At 46.0% G+C, this 13,605-nt stretch overlaps 1 protein-coding gene across 4 annotated transcripts in view; it reads right to left on the reverse strand.

The window, feature by feature from the left end:
- The window catches only part of WAPL (WAPL cohesin release factor), a 199,202-nt gene that overhangs the window by 67,770 nt on the left and 117,827 nt on the right, over positions 1–13,605 (reverse strand). For all 4 annotated transcript variants that reach the window (XM_075348989.1, XM_075348988.1, XM_075348987.1 and 1 more), the window contains one exon: positions 1,513–1,624. In XM_075348989.1, coding sequence (XP_075205104.1) covers positions 1,513–1,624 — 112 coding nt within the window. The remainder of the gene's footprint in view (positions 1–1,512; positions 1,625–13,605) is intronic.

Raw genomic sequence — 13,605 nt, forward strand, 5'->3', positions numbered from 1 at the left:
TCCCTCTAGTCTGGGTCTCCCAGAGCCTGCTGCCTTTCCCTAGCCAGATCGCATGTGTAATGGCTGCCGGCGTCCTTGTGGAGAGGGGGGGCGGGCCCTGGGCGTACACCGACGAAGAGCGGGAAGTCTGCTTCCCCTTGTGCCTAGTGAGAGGGCTGGAGCATGTAAATAAAGCTCCAGCCCTCGGCGCTGCCATTGAGCAGCGTCTCTCCCCTACCCTGATTGACAGGGTGGGGGCGGGAACGAAGCGGCGCTAGGCCGCAGAAGCCGGGGGCTAAAGTTAGAAGCGCCGCCGCCGTAAAAGCGCGGTCGGCGCAAAGCCCCCGGCGCACCACAAGTCGCAGCTGCGCCGCCGCTCCAGGAGCGGTCGGCGCAGTAGTTCCCAACACACAACGTCACTCAGCAAAGCTGCAGTGACCTAACCCCCAGCGTACAGCGCCACTGTCCCCGGCGCACTACAACGCTCAGCAAGCCCTGAGAGTGTCCGTGCCTGCCGGGGACACAGAGTACCTGAAAGTTGCAGGGCCTTGTCCCTGAACGGCACTCCCGCTCCCAATCCAGCAGGTTCTATGGGTCTGTGGATGGAGCCCGGCCCCAGGGCTTGGGGGCCGGCAAGATCCCACTTCCACAGAGCCCTCCAGGGGGTGTGGAAGGAAAACAGCATGTGGGCTCCAGCCTCTGTACCAGCAATAGGTACCTCAACCTTACAAGCACCACCGCGGGTGAGAAGGGAGCATGCTGGGGGCCCTATATGGGCCCTCTTTTCTTCCATCCGATAGAGCCAGCAGCTACTGCTGACTACAAACAGTGGAGCTATGCGTGGATGTCTGACCTCCTTCGCACAAAGCAGAAAACTGGTGAGCCAGTGATCCCACTGGGGGTGTATAGCCAGAAGGGGAGGGGCCTTACACTTTTTAGTGTAGTTGCTTTGTGTGGCCTCCGGAGGCAGTGCTATACACCCAATCGTCTGGGTCTCCCAATAGAGCGCCGAAGAAAAATAAAATAAAAACGTATCACTGCGCCATCTCCTACAGGCTGCAGCTATAATCTATGGTCTGTGTTCCCCAATTACACAGATGAGAAAACACCTTTACCTATAGTATCAGTTAACAAAAGACCATCCCTTGGTTTAGTTTCACAAATTTCTAACATGCAAACAGCATTATGGAAAAAAATGTACAACCATGACCTACTTTCGTCATGGCTCTTGATGTAAGTTAGAGAAGTGACTTAGAAGATTCATTTCTATTGACCCTCTAGAGGGCTTTCAGCATTTGTCCAGTTCCTGTGAGGTCTTTCCTATTAGCACTAACCTTAGTTCACAATAAGTTGTGAATTTTAACTTTAGGATGGAAAATTTTAAAAATACAACCAAACCAAGGATGTGGAAAACGTATGTGATTAGAAAAGCACGGAGTATACATTACTTATCTCTCTTGACAATGTAAGAAATATAATTCTATTTTCTGTAACTTTGCCTTTCTACCAGTCATGTTATTCTATGAAGCATACCTTTATCTACAATATGGTCCAGTCCGCCTAAAAGTCTAAGCTCTTCTTTAAACCAGTCTCCTGCACGCTTGGAGGTTAAAGATAACAAAGTCTCCATCGCTAAATGGCCAGTCTGAAAAGAATAAACATTAAATACATAAAATACATAACTTACAGCAGACGTTCATCATGGTGCAGTTACATATATGTCATGTGTGCTTAACTTCCTTCCTATATGGAGTTAAAAGAGGCTGTTTTATGGAAAGTGGGGAAAAAAAAAATATGCTTTACTTTACCCTCCCCAGGTCCAATACAGAGTTTACGATGCAGTTTTGGTGTGTTGTTGTCTACAGCGCAGATGTAATGTCGACAGCGCAGCTGCCATTCCGAGCTCAGCAGCTGTACAAACGCAGATCGCATGAGTGACAACTCACTGATTGTCAGCAGCGCTGTCGATTTGACGTCAGAGCTATAGACAAATACCGGGCAATCACAGGAATTCAGCACTGAATGTGGGAAGGGAGAGTAAAACATTTTTTGGTACACACCGAAAAAAAAAACTGTTTCGCACAGTCTTCATTGTGGAAACACAGAACCATGCTATAGTCTGCTGCCACCTGGAGGATGACATTATTATTGCATCTAAATAAAACTGGCTCCTTCCCAGCAGACTAGAACTCGTTGGTCGGAGTCTGGCCACCTCAGCTTTGTGAAAAGCAGTAAGAGGAGAATAGAAAGGAAAAGCAAACAAAGAAACAAACAACCGCATTCCCAACTGGGCAACCAAGGGGGAAGAGTTGTGTCCCCTAATGAAGACTACGAAAAACAGATTTTACAGTGAGTACCAAAAATCTTTTTTCTTTTCTCTCATTGCGGGACACAGAACCATGAGACGTCCTAAAGTCGTCCCCAGGGTGGGAAAGAATTAAATATTGTTACTACCTAGTCTTTCCCCACCACTCAAGTGCAAGTCTGGTCTGCCAACCGTAATATCTTTCTAGCAAGAGTTGCATCTGCCGAGGCAAAAGTATGGACCCTATTAAGGCTGCTTTCACACCTCCGTTTTTTTCTGTGCGGCACAATCCGGCACTTTGCAGGAAAAACGCAACCGTTTTTTTTTGCTGCCGGTTGCGTTTTTCCTGCATAGACTTTAATTAGTGCCGCATGGGATTGCGTGCCGTCCGGTTTTTGCCGCATGCGGCAGATTTAACCAATGCGGCGACCGGATGGAACGTTGCCTGGCACGTTTTTTTGTGCGGCAAAAAAGAAAAAACGCATCACGCCGCATTTTTCAATGCATGCCTATGGACGCCGGATGCGGCAAAACCCGCATCCGGCTGACGCATGCGGTTTTTACAACTGCGCATGCTCAGTAGCATGCCGCAAGCGGCAAAAACCGGACGGGCCGCATTTAAAAAAACTTATGCAAAAGGATGCGGCTTTTTCGCCGCATCCGTTGCATAGGTTTTAGAGCCGGACTGGCCGGCTCTGCACCTACCGGATGTGTGAAAGCAGCCTAAAATGTAGAAAATGTATGCATCGATGCCCAAATAACGGTCTTTCAGAGCTGCAAAGCCGATGCCGACGCACCCCCCACTCGTGTAAATTGATCCCCGGTATCTGGCTAGATGCTGCTCCCCATATAAAAGTTTATGGGGAACACAATCTGGCGCAAAGGGGTAGGAGCAAGCGCTTCATACTCCCCGATCACCAGTTGGCTGTCACACTGCTCCTGCGGCAGCTCTTTCAGCTTCCAGAGCCGGCCTCTCATTAATCACATAACATTCACTCCTTCCCTGCTCACCGGTGGCTGTGATTAGTTGCAGTCAGACTCGCCCCCATACTGAGTGACAGCTGTCTGACTGCAACCAATCACAGACGCCGGTGGGCAGGTCTATAGTGTACAGTAAAATAAAGTAATTAGAAAAAAAACAACTGTTTTTTGATAATCAGCCAGGAATAAGCCTCACAGCTGGGGGCAGGTATTCGCAGGCTGGGGAGCCCCACAGAGTAAAAATATCAGCCAGCAGCCACCCGGAATTGTTGCATCCATTAGATGTGACAGTCCCGGACTTTACCCGACGCTTCCCGTTGCCCTGATGCAGTGGCAATCGGGGTAATAAGGAGTTAATGGCAGCAGCCCATACCTGCCAATAAGTCCTAGTTTAGTGATGGTAGGAGTCTATGAGACACCCCCTCATCACTAAACAGTAAGTGAAAGTAAATAAACACAAACAGCCCAAAAATCCTTTATTTGAAATAAAAGAAAAAAGCCCCCTCTTTCACCACTTTATTAACCCCACCAATAACAGCCCTCCAGGTCCGACGTAATCCACACGAGGTCCCACGACGCTTCCAGCTCTGCTACTCCTGACACTCACAGGCGAGTATCCCCCTGTGCTATCAAAATAACACAGGGACATACCACAGCAAATCCACAGCAAACCGAGGTAAAAGTGCATGCGGATTTCGGATGCAGTTTGCTGCGTTTTTTTACCACAGGTGCAGTAATCTTTAAGAGGGTGCGGAATTTTCTTAAGAAAATTCCATTTTCTAGGGCACACATGGCCTTAATCGAAGGGATGGCTGTAAGAAAGCTACCTTATAAGAAAGAAAAGAAAAAAAAATGTAGAGATTTTCTGATGGGCTCAAAAGGTGGGGACTGAAGAAATTATAAAACAAGATCCAGGGGAGCTTGATAGGATGGCTTAACATGCACTACCCTCTGGAGGACAGTCAACCTGAGGTTTTAAAACAAAATCCCTCAAACAAAATAGCTAGGGCTGACACCTGACCCTTGTGGAAATGGAGCACCAGACCTGCCTCCAATCCAGATGTTAAAAAGGAGAACAGCACTGTCACAGAAAAGGACATTGGGGAAGTACAGATAGACTCACCAACAAAAATAAGCCCTCCATCTGCGATAAGACTCTTTATGAAGATAACTTCCAAGCCCTAGTCAGTCTGAATGATGGGTTGAGACAGAATTGCGGCTATCAAAATCGTGGCTTCAAAAGCCATGCTGTTAAATTGGGAGCTCGTAAATTTCGATGGAAAACTGACCCTGCATCAAAAGTTCGTGGGGGAAGGGGGGGGGGGGGGGGGGGGGGTACATAACAAGGAAAGCCCCGGCCAGTCTTTAACAATGAGAATGACTGAAACCCCCTCTGCCCTGTTTTAGAAGTCTGGATAGAAGAGAAAGCTGTGGAGATAGGTACAACAGAATTGGGACCACAAGTTTACCAGGGTGACAATTCCAATCGCTTGAGGGTGCTTTCATCTTGCACACAAATTTCAGCACCTTGTGGTTCAGTCTGGATGCACTGTTTCCACTCACAGGTGGAAAGCCCACTCTTCCACAGGTAACTGCTGGCGACTTAAAAAGTCCACCTCCCAATTGTCCACCCTTGGTATATGAACTCCTGATATTAGTGAAACTTTATCTTCTGCACATTCCAAACTCCCTTCGATGCTCATCAAGGCATATGAGCTTCGTGTGCCTCCTTGGAGTGTGATATAGGCCGCAGCAGTAGCATTGTCAGATTGAATCCTGATCAGCAATCCACAGACTAAAGCTGGTGTCACACATAACGACGACGACAACGACGTTGCTGCTACGTCACCATTTTCTGTGACGTTGCAGCGACCTCCCGTCGCTGTCGCTGTGTGTGACATCCAGCAACGACCTGGCCCCTGCTGTGAGGTCGCCGGTCGTTGCTGAATGTCCAGCTTCATTTTTTGGTCGTCACTCTCCCGCTGTGACACACACATCGCTGTGTGTGACAGCGAGAGAGCGACGAAATGAAGCGATCAGGAGCCGGCACTGGCAGCTGCGGTAAGCTGTAACCAGCGTAAACATCGGGTAACCAAGGGAAGACCGTTCCCTGGTTACCCGATGTTTACGCTGGTTACCAGCCTCCGCTCTTGCTGCCAGTGCCGGCTCCTGCACTGTGACATGTGGCTGCAGTATGCATCGGGTAATTAACCCGATGTATACTGTAGCAAGGAGAGCAAGGAGCCAGCGCTAAGCAGTGCGCGCGGCTCCTTGCTCTCTGCACTGTGACATGTAGGTGCAGCACACATCGGGTTAATTAACCCGATGTGTACTGTACCTAGGAGAGCAAGGAGCCAGCGCTAAGCGCGGCTCCCTGCACATGTAGCACAGCGACGTTATGATCGCTGCTTCTGCTGTGTTTGACAGCTAAGCAGCGATCATAACAGCGACTTACAAGGTCGCTGTTACGTCACCGAAAATGGTGACGTAACAGCGACGTCGCTGTCGCTTAGTGTGACACCAGCTTAAGTGCTGCCAATGTAAAAAAGCCAGACGGATTGCTCTGAACTCCAGCACACTGATTTGGAGAGGTTTCTCCTGGCTGCTCCAAACTCCCTGGACCGTCAAATGACAGTAGACCCAGAAGAAAAGGCTGGCAACTGTGGGGAGCACCTACAATTAAATGGGATGAAAGCAGTGAACCCAATTTAACAAGAGGGATGGTTAACCGCCACCAGAGTTACTGGCAACAGCTAAGGGCGAGATTAATAGGCCTATCCGTGGACTGTGTTGACCTGTCCCAAGAGGCAAGAAGCATGTTCTATAGAGTTCTTGAATGACATTGAGCACATTGAACAACCTCGAACACTGTCACCATTTTCCTTACGACCTTCATGTAAAATCAAAGAATGCCTGCCCGAATGTCTCAAGATTCTGACTGGAGACTGAAGAGAATCTTTTCTCTTTAAGAAACACTGATGTCTGAACGGTGTTAAAACACCATAACCAGACACCGTAGCCGCTGTGTTGGAAGCAAAGCAGACTTTGCCCTGTTGACTATCCAACCAAATTGCTCCAGGGTCAGAAGAACAATTTGCAGGCTCTATAAATTCTGAGCAAAGAATGGCGCCTTGACAAGAATATCATCCAGATTGGGGAATAACAAATAACCCCATGGACTGTAGCAGCGTCATCATCGGGGCCAAGATCTTCGTGAATACTTTTGGTGCTGTGGCAAGGCCGAATGGGAGAGCCCTGCACTGAGTGATCTTGCTCGAATGAAAAGCTGAGAAATCGCTGATTGGCCATAAAAATTGGCACATGCAGATAAGAGTCCTGAATATCTATTGACAAGAAAAATTTCCCAACTTCCATGGATGAGATCAATGACCAAAGAGACTCCATCTTGAAGAGAAAAAGCCAAACCCATTTGTTCTGATGCTTTAAATCTAAGATAAGCAGCATAAAGCCATCCTTTTTTTGGTGATGACAAATAAGTTTGAATAAAACCCCCTGAAATGCTCTGAAATAGGAACGCTTAGGGTATGTGCGTACGTTGCTTTTTACCTGCTTTTTTGCTGCTTTTTCTTCTGCGCTGTTTAATGCCAAAATGGATGTGTTCTTCTATTCAAGCAAAGTCTATGGGAATTTGGGTTTCTTGTTCACACTATGTTGTTCAAAATGCTGCCTTTTTGTGGCAGAACTTTGGTCAAAAACTCAGCTTTGCAGTGCAAAACCCAAATGGCAAAAACAATTGACATGTTGCTTCTTTGAAAAGCTGAGTTTTTGACCAAAGTTCTGCCACAAAAAGGCAGCATTTTGAACAACATAGTGTGAACAAGAAACCCAAATTCCCATAGACTTTGCTTGAATAGAAGAACACATCCATTTTGGCATTAAACAGCGCAGAAGAAAAAGCAGCAAAAAAGCAGGTAAAAAGCAGGTAAAAAGCAACGTGCGCACATACCCTTACAATCACCCCTGCCCGAAGCAGGGAAGCTATGACCTGGTCAAAATAGACTCATGCTGAAAGACCTAGGAGAGCAAGAACAAAAGAAACAATCTTAAGGTAGGTTGGTGAACTCTGTTCCATAACCTGAAGAGATGACTTCCCTGACCCAAAGTTCGATGAATTTCAAAATGCATGGCTTGGGGCAAAGGAAGAGGCGTCCACCCACCCAGGATAAATAGGCAAGTGGACGCCGCCGGTCAGACATTGGTCTTCCTGCTGCCACTAGATCTCGAGGGCCTAAATACTGATTCAAAGGGGCATCTGGTGCGTGTTTATTTAAGGATAGCCATTTTAGGCTTGAAAGCCCTTTGGTCTGGCCTGTCTGATGCTGGAAACTAATGAAAGAAGGCGAACCTGAAACGCCCCATGTCTCTAAAAGGGATGGCTAAGGAAGCAGGGTGCTTCTATTGCCTGTAGCTTCTAAAATGATTTCAGGTAGCCCGTTTCCAAAACAGCGAGAACCCTGGAATGGTAGTCCTGTTAGTGATTTTTTTGATGCTATGTATGCCCTTCACATTTTAATGAATGCAAAAAGGAAGGAAAGGATCCGGCACAAATACCTCTGAATAAAATGTCGAAGCTTTATTGGCAGATATTAAAAAGGTTCCATCCGTGTAAACAAAAGGAGGGAGTTATCCCATGGAAACTTTACGCGTTTCGGACTTCCATATTAAAAGCAAAGAGTCCTTAATCATAAGTAATCCATGTATACCACTCAGCTACTAAAATAGACTAGCTCACTACATGGACACAGAAGAAAAAGCTGGTCACCACTAATTCAATCAACTGGCAGTGGGTGTAAACCTTCAAAAACTTCCAGCAGGCCATGGAGGCCCTCAATATCTATTTTAATGGTAATTCTCTCAATTTGAGATTTGTAATGAATTTACACATGAAATCGGCCCCCTTTTTGGACATCCTGCTGTCTGGCGATGCGGCATCTGGGGTTATACATTCTTCCCTTTATAGAAAGCCTATTTGTGGGAACACTTCTTTTCACGCTGGCAGTTGTCATATGCCCCACACATTGCTTAATTTACCAGTGGGAGAATTTTTAAGAGCGAAGCGTGCATGTACACTAGAGGAATCCTATAATACTGAGGCAGCACATATTAAACAGACTCAGTGAGAGGGTATTCTAACCGCACTCTTAATAGAGCGACCTCTATAGCGGCTGGTAGAAGTAGATCTGATTTATTGAAGGATCGTATAGTCATGCCTACTACTAAGAACCGGGCTACTTTTTCTACCCCCTTTAGCACCGACTTTTTTCAAATAAAACTGATTGTTCAGCGTTTTATTCCTCTTTTGCGGCAAGATGCTGTTTTAGATAGGATTCTCCATTCAGGGGTTAATATTGTGGCCAGAAGAGCTGGTACTATAGGCAATCTAGTGGCTCCCAGTTTATTTTCCTCTAAAAGAGCCAATAAAACTTGGTTGAATGTTACTGGCTCATATAAATGTGGATCTAACCGTTGTGGTCTTTGTCGCTTTATGGGTAATAGCAAATCTCTTTTGATCGATGGTGAAAACTCTTAACATAAGATCCTTCATTAATTGTGCCTCGACACATGTGGTTTATGTAGCCACATGCACACTATGCGTTAAGAATTATGTAGGTTGCACCTCAAGAGCTTTGAGAGCTAGGATCTCTGAGCATGTTCGGATTCCCTCTGCAGCCCTGGATTGTAATTCTTTAAATTATGTAGCGTTTGTTAAAAAGCGTTCATTATCTGGTCTCACTAGGCATTATATTGAATGTCATTCAGCAGACTTTTCGTCATTGAGGATTACAGGTGTGGAATCTGTACCTAGACCCCCCCGCAGGGGGGACTGGTTTCAGGCTCTTTTGCTGGCTGAGGCTAAATGGATCTTGCAGCTAGATTCAAGATACCCAGGCGGTTTTAATTACCGCTCGGATCTGCGATATATTTTCTGATTCTGGCTTCTTAGAAATTCCTTATTAGCGGATGATAATTGGTGTTTTTCCTTACTTTCAGGGGAAGGTTTTCCCTTTATGTGAGAGTACATAAATTGGGGTTTGGCCTTGAATATAGAATTGAATTGGTATATGCTACATCTGAATTTTTGACAGTATTTAAAGTATTCTAAGGGGGCATGTCATATAAATGGGAATGCATGTGGTTTGAGATTAATTTGTACCTTGATATACATATTCCTCCCATTTGGGACAATTACTTAATTATGTATACATATATGGACATAGATATATATGGATAAATATAAATTAGTAATTTTAAAAAAATGAGGAAATAAGTAAATAAAATAATAAAGGAATAAGGGCATTAGTGAATAAAGATAAGATAATAAATATTTTTTCATATATGCATTTTTATGTAATTTGTGAATATTTTGGGGATCTTGTGCTTACAATTGGGAATTTTCTCTTTTGTGACGTACACATGCATTCTCATTGGGATTTTTGCCCACCTGATGACGAGTTTCAATATAAGCTGTCTTTATACCTGATTGTCCACTCATATATACATTGACATATTTGCTGATATGTTCATATGATTCTGTTATTTAGAGCGGTTGGATCACTGACCCTTTTTATTACTGTTGATGTATATGTATATATATTTTTTTTGGTGTTAAATGCATTTTGATTTTATTTTTAACCATGCATTGTCTTGCTTGTTCATCTCTTGCAATTATATGTGAAGGTTTACACCCACTGCCAGTTGATTGCAATTAGTGGTGACCAGCTTTTTCTTCTGTGTCCATGTAGTGAGCTAGTCTATTTTAGTAGCTGAGTGGTATACATGGATTACTTATGATTAAGGACTCTTTGCTTTTAATATGGAAGTCCGAAACGCGTAAAGTTTCCATGGGATAACTCCCTCCTTTTGTTTACACGGATGGAACCTTTTTAATATCTGCCAATAAAGCTTCGACATTTTATTCAGAGGTATTTGTGCCGGATCCTTTCCTTCCTTTTTGCATTCATTTCTAAACCGGATGGGACTTACCGGTGGATCCCAGGCACCCGCAAGGACTGGCAGCCCGAGGAACAGGTGAGCTGAGGATACCCTCACCTTCACATTTTAAGCCAGAGAATCCAGTGGATCGCCATGCAATTACTTGCCACCTAGTTAGAGCACTCTGCTGCCTCTAAGGATGATGAACAGAGATATCTGGCTGTGCAATCTGATCAGCAATTTCTGAAAACTCCAAATTCTGGGCACCCACCAAAAAACTTTGTCTTAAATGCTTAGCACATGCAGTCCTTCCCCTTGGAGACCATGCAGAAAAGGCTAGACAAAAGGCAAAACCTGCCACCTCAAAAGTGGACTTCCCCACAGATTCTATATGGCTTTCTTTGAGCCCATTAAGAGCCGCAACCTCAGCAAGAATGGTCACCTAATTAAGCGCGATACCGGCCGGGGTGTCTATCACTAGTGGAGAAGACCAATAGGTCACTAGCTGTGCTGGGAAGTGATATAAAACCTTCATGCGACTACGCTTCTGAAAGCATTTGTCTGGATGCTTCCACGCTCTTTGTAAAACATCTGAAAATTACTCATGGTTAGAAAAAGACAGCTACTCTCTAACCCCTCCTAAAAACCCTGTTTTGGTACTGGAAGGGGGTGGTGTAGCGATTACTTCCAGAGAGGCATCAACAGTTGACACCAAACTATCCACCATCTTCCTGTTTTCTCACCTGATATGGATCCAAAACGGACTCCGAACTGGAACTGGATTCTGAGTGCTGAGGAGAGAGAACAACTGAGCAGGGAAAAGCAAACCTAGGTTCCCCCTCTGTGCAGGAGAAAGTGACGAGGAGGAAACTCGAGGTCATCCCGACTGGGTTTGGGTCCGGTCATATTGATGCGGGGTGGCTGGAGGATCCGATTCACTCACAGCAGCGATTGGAGCGCACAGGGTGGAAGCAGTCAACAGCAATCGCTCCACAATCATAACCAGCGTCCTGGACACACTGTTTAATTCAGATACAGACAGAAATCACGAGCCAGGGCACAAGGGGCCATATTCCCCTTCAATGTCATAGGGGTTCCATGGACGAGTGCTAGCCAAGAAGCAAGAGGGCTACAGGTGGTACAATAAGCCACAAACTGACAGGTGGAGAACTTACTATTACAAGTTACAGAAGCATAGAAAGCAAGAATCCCGGGTTATGATAATGGGCATGCCCGGTCAATCTCTAGACTCCAACATTATGAGACAAGAAAAAAAAAAACAGAAAACAAAAAGAAAAACTAACAAAGCCCACTAAACCGTGACAAAAAACTGTTAAGAGTGCTTAACATGAGCCGTCAGTAGCCAATAACCTACTAATCTATCACATTCACATTGCAGGAATCCATTCCCTCAGTGAGCCTGCTATCCCAAGAGCAGGAAGATGCCGAGGTGCCTCTGTGCCAACCACCACTTAAGTGCCGCGCCAATGGGAGGAAGAGCTAGGTGGGCGTGGTTCGGCATGCAGAGACTCCACCGCTGATTGGCTGAAAGACCGGTCGCGCTGATAGGGTGACGGTAACATGGCTGTCAATTGGCTGGGAGCTAGCTTGGCCGAGCACTCAAAACGGCCACACGTTCTTGTTGTCTGTCTGCAGGACCCACACAAACAGTGTCCCATCTGCTACACCCCGGCCAGAGAGACGCCCGCTTAAAAACAGGTAGCCGCGTGGCATGGTCCTGCTGCAGCTTACCAAATCTGATCAGCTAAGTCCAAGGGGAGCTCAGATGGGCTATAGAATAACCAGCAGCAGCACCTGGCCCCTACACAAGGACCATCCGCTTCTCTCCCCCAGAACTCTACACTGGTAACTAACACCCCAAGGAAAGACTAGAAGGAAGGTTGCGGGGGAGGGGCGGTATAATGGCTTATAAAAAAGTTATACTTTCTTGTACTGAAGATTCTGATCCTTTTAATTTCTGCTCCTTGCACATGTGCTGTGGGGCGCCAGGTAAGAGCTAGTTTGTTTACGGACCTCCACCCCAGCACCCAACTACAGACAATAATAATTCCATAGCGCTTTACATACATTGGCAACACTGTCCCCATTGGGGCTCACAATTTAAATTCCCTATCTGTATATCTGTATGTTTTTGGAGTGTGGGAGGAAACTGGAGTACCCAGGAAAAACACCCGCAAACACGGGGAGAACATACAAATACCTTGCAGATGTTGTCCAAGGTGGGATCTGACCCAAAAACCAGTGCTGCAAGACTGTAGTGCTAACCACTGAGCCACCACGCCATCCACACTGAACCCAAAATAAGGCTGGTTTCAGACGTCCATGTTTTAGGTACGTGTGACATCCGTTTTTAACACGGATGTCACACATACCCATGTTATTCTATGATGTGCCTCACACTTACGTGTTTGCACACGGAACGTGTGACCTTTCATGACCCCGCATGCACACACACAGGCATCTCCGGCAGCACGGATGTCACACGGATCGCACACTGATGTGATCCGTGTGACATCAGTGTAAAACATACCGGAGAAAATATGGGTCTTTTTAATAAAAAGATTTTCTATATTTACCGCTCTCCAGAGATGCTGTCTCCAGCTCCTTATCGCCGCTCATTACACTCACTGAATATTCATCGGTGCCCTGTGGAGCTGGAAGCGGTGAAAGCGCTGGGGACTTCAGTGCCGGGGACCGCATCGCTGGGTGAGTTTACAGCAGTGTGTGTGTGTTTAGTGTATACATGCATGTGTGCTATGTATGCATGCGCTCGGTGTATCCATGTGTGTCTGGTGTGTGTATCTGGTATGTATATGTGTGTGTGTGTATATATATATCTGGTGTGTGTATCTGGTGTGTGTGTGTGTGTGTGTGTGTGTGTATCTGGTGTGTGTGTGTATCTGGTGTGTGTGTGTGTGTGTGTGTGTGTGTGTGTGTGTGTGTATCTGGGGTGTGTGTGTGTGTATGTGTGTGTGTGTGTGTATCTGGTGTGTGTGTGTATCTGGTGTGTGTGTGTGTGTGTATCTGGTGTGTGTGTGTGTGTGTATCTGGTGTGTGTGTGTGTGTGTGTGTGTATCTGGTGTGTGTGTGTGTGTGTGTGTGTGTGTGTATCTGGTGTGTGTGTGTGTGTGTGTGTGTATCTGGTGTGTGTGTGTGTGTGTGTGTGTGTGTGTGTATCTGGTGTGTGTGTGTGTGTGTGTGTGTATCTGGTGTGTGTGTGTGTATCTGATGTGTGTGTGTGTGTGTATCTGGTGTGTGTGTGTGTGTGTGTGTGTGTGTGTGTGTGTATCTGGTGTGTGTGTGTGTGTGTGTGTGTGTGTGTATCTGGTGTGTGTGTGTGTGTGTGTGTGTATCTGGTGTGTGTG

The sequence above is a fragment of the Anomaloglossus baeobatrachus genome, chromosome 5, assembly GCF_048569485.1.
Source record: "Anomaloglossus baeobatrachus isolate aAnoBae1 chromosome 5, aAnoBae1.hap1, whole genome shotgun sequence".
Lineage (NCBI taxonomy): Eukaryota > Metazoa > Chordata > Amphibia > Anura > Aromobatidae > Anomaloglossus > Anomaloglossus baeobatrachus.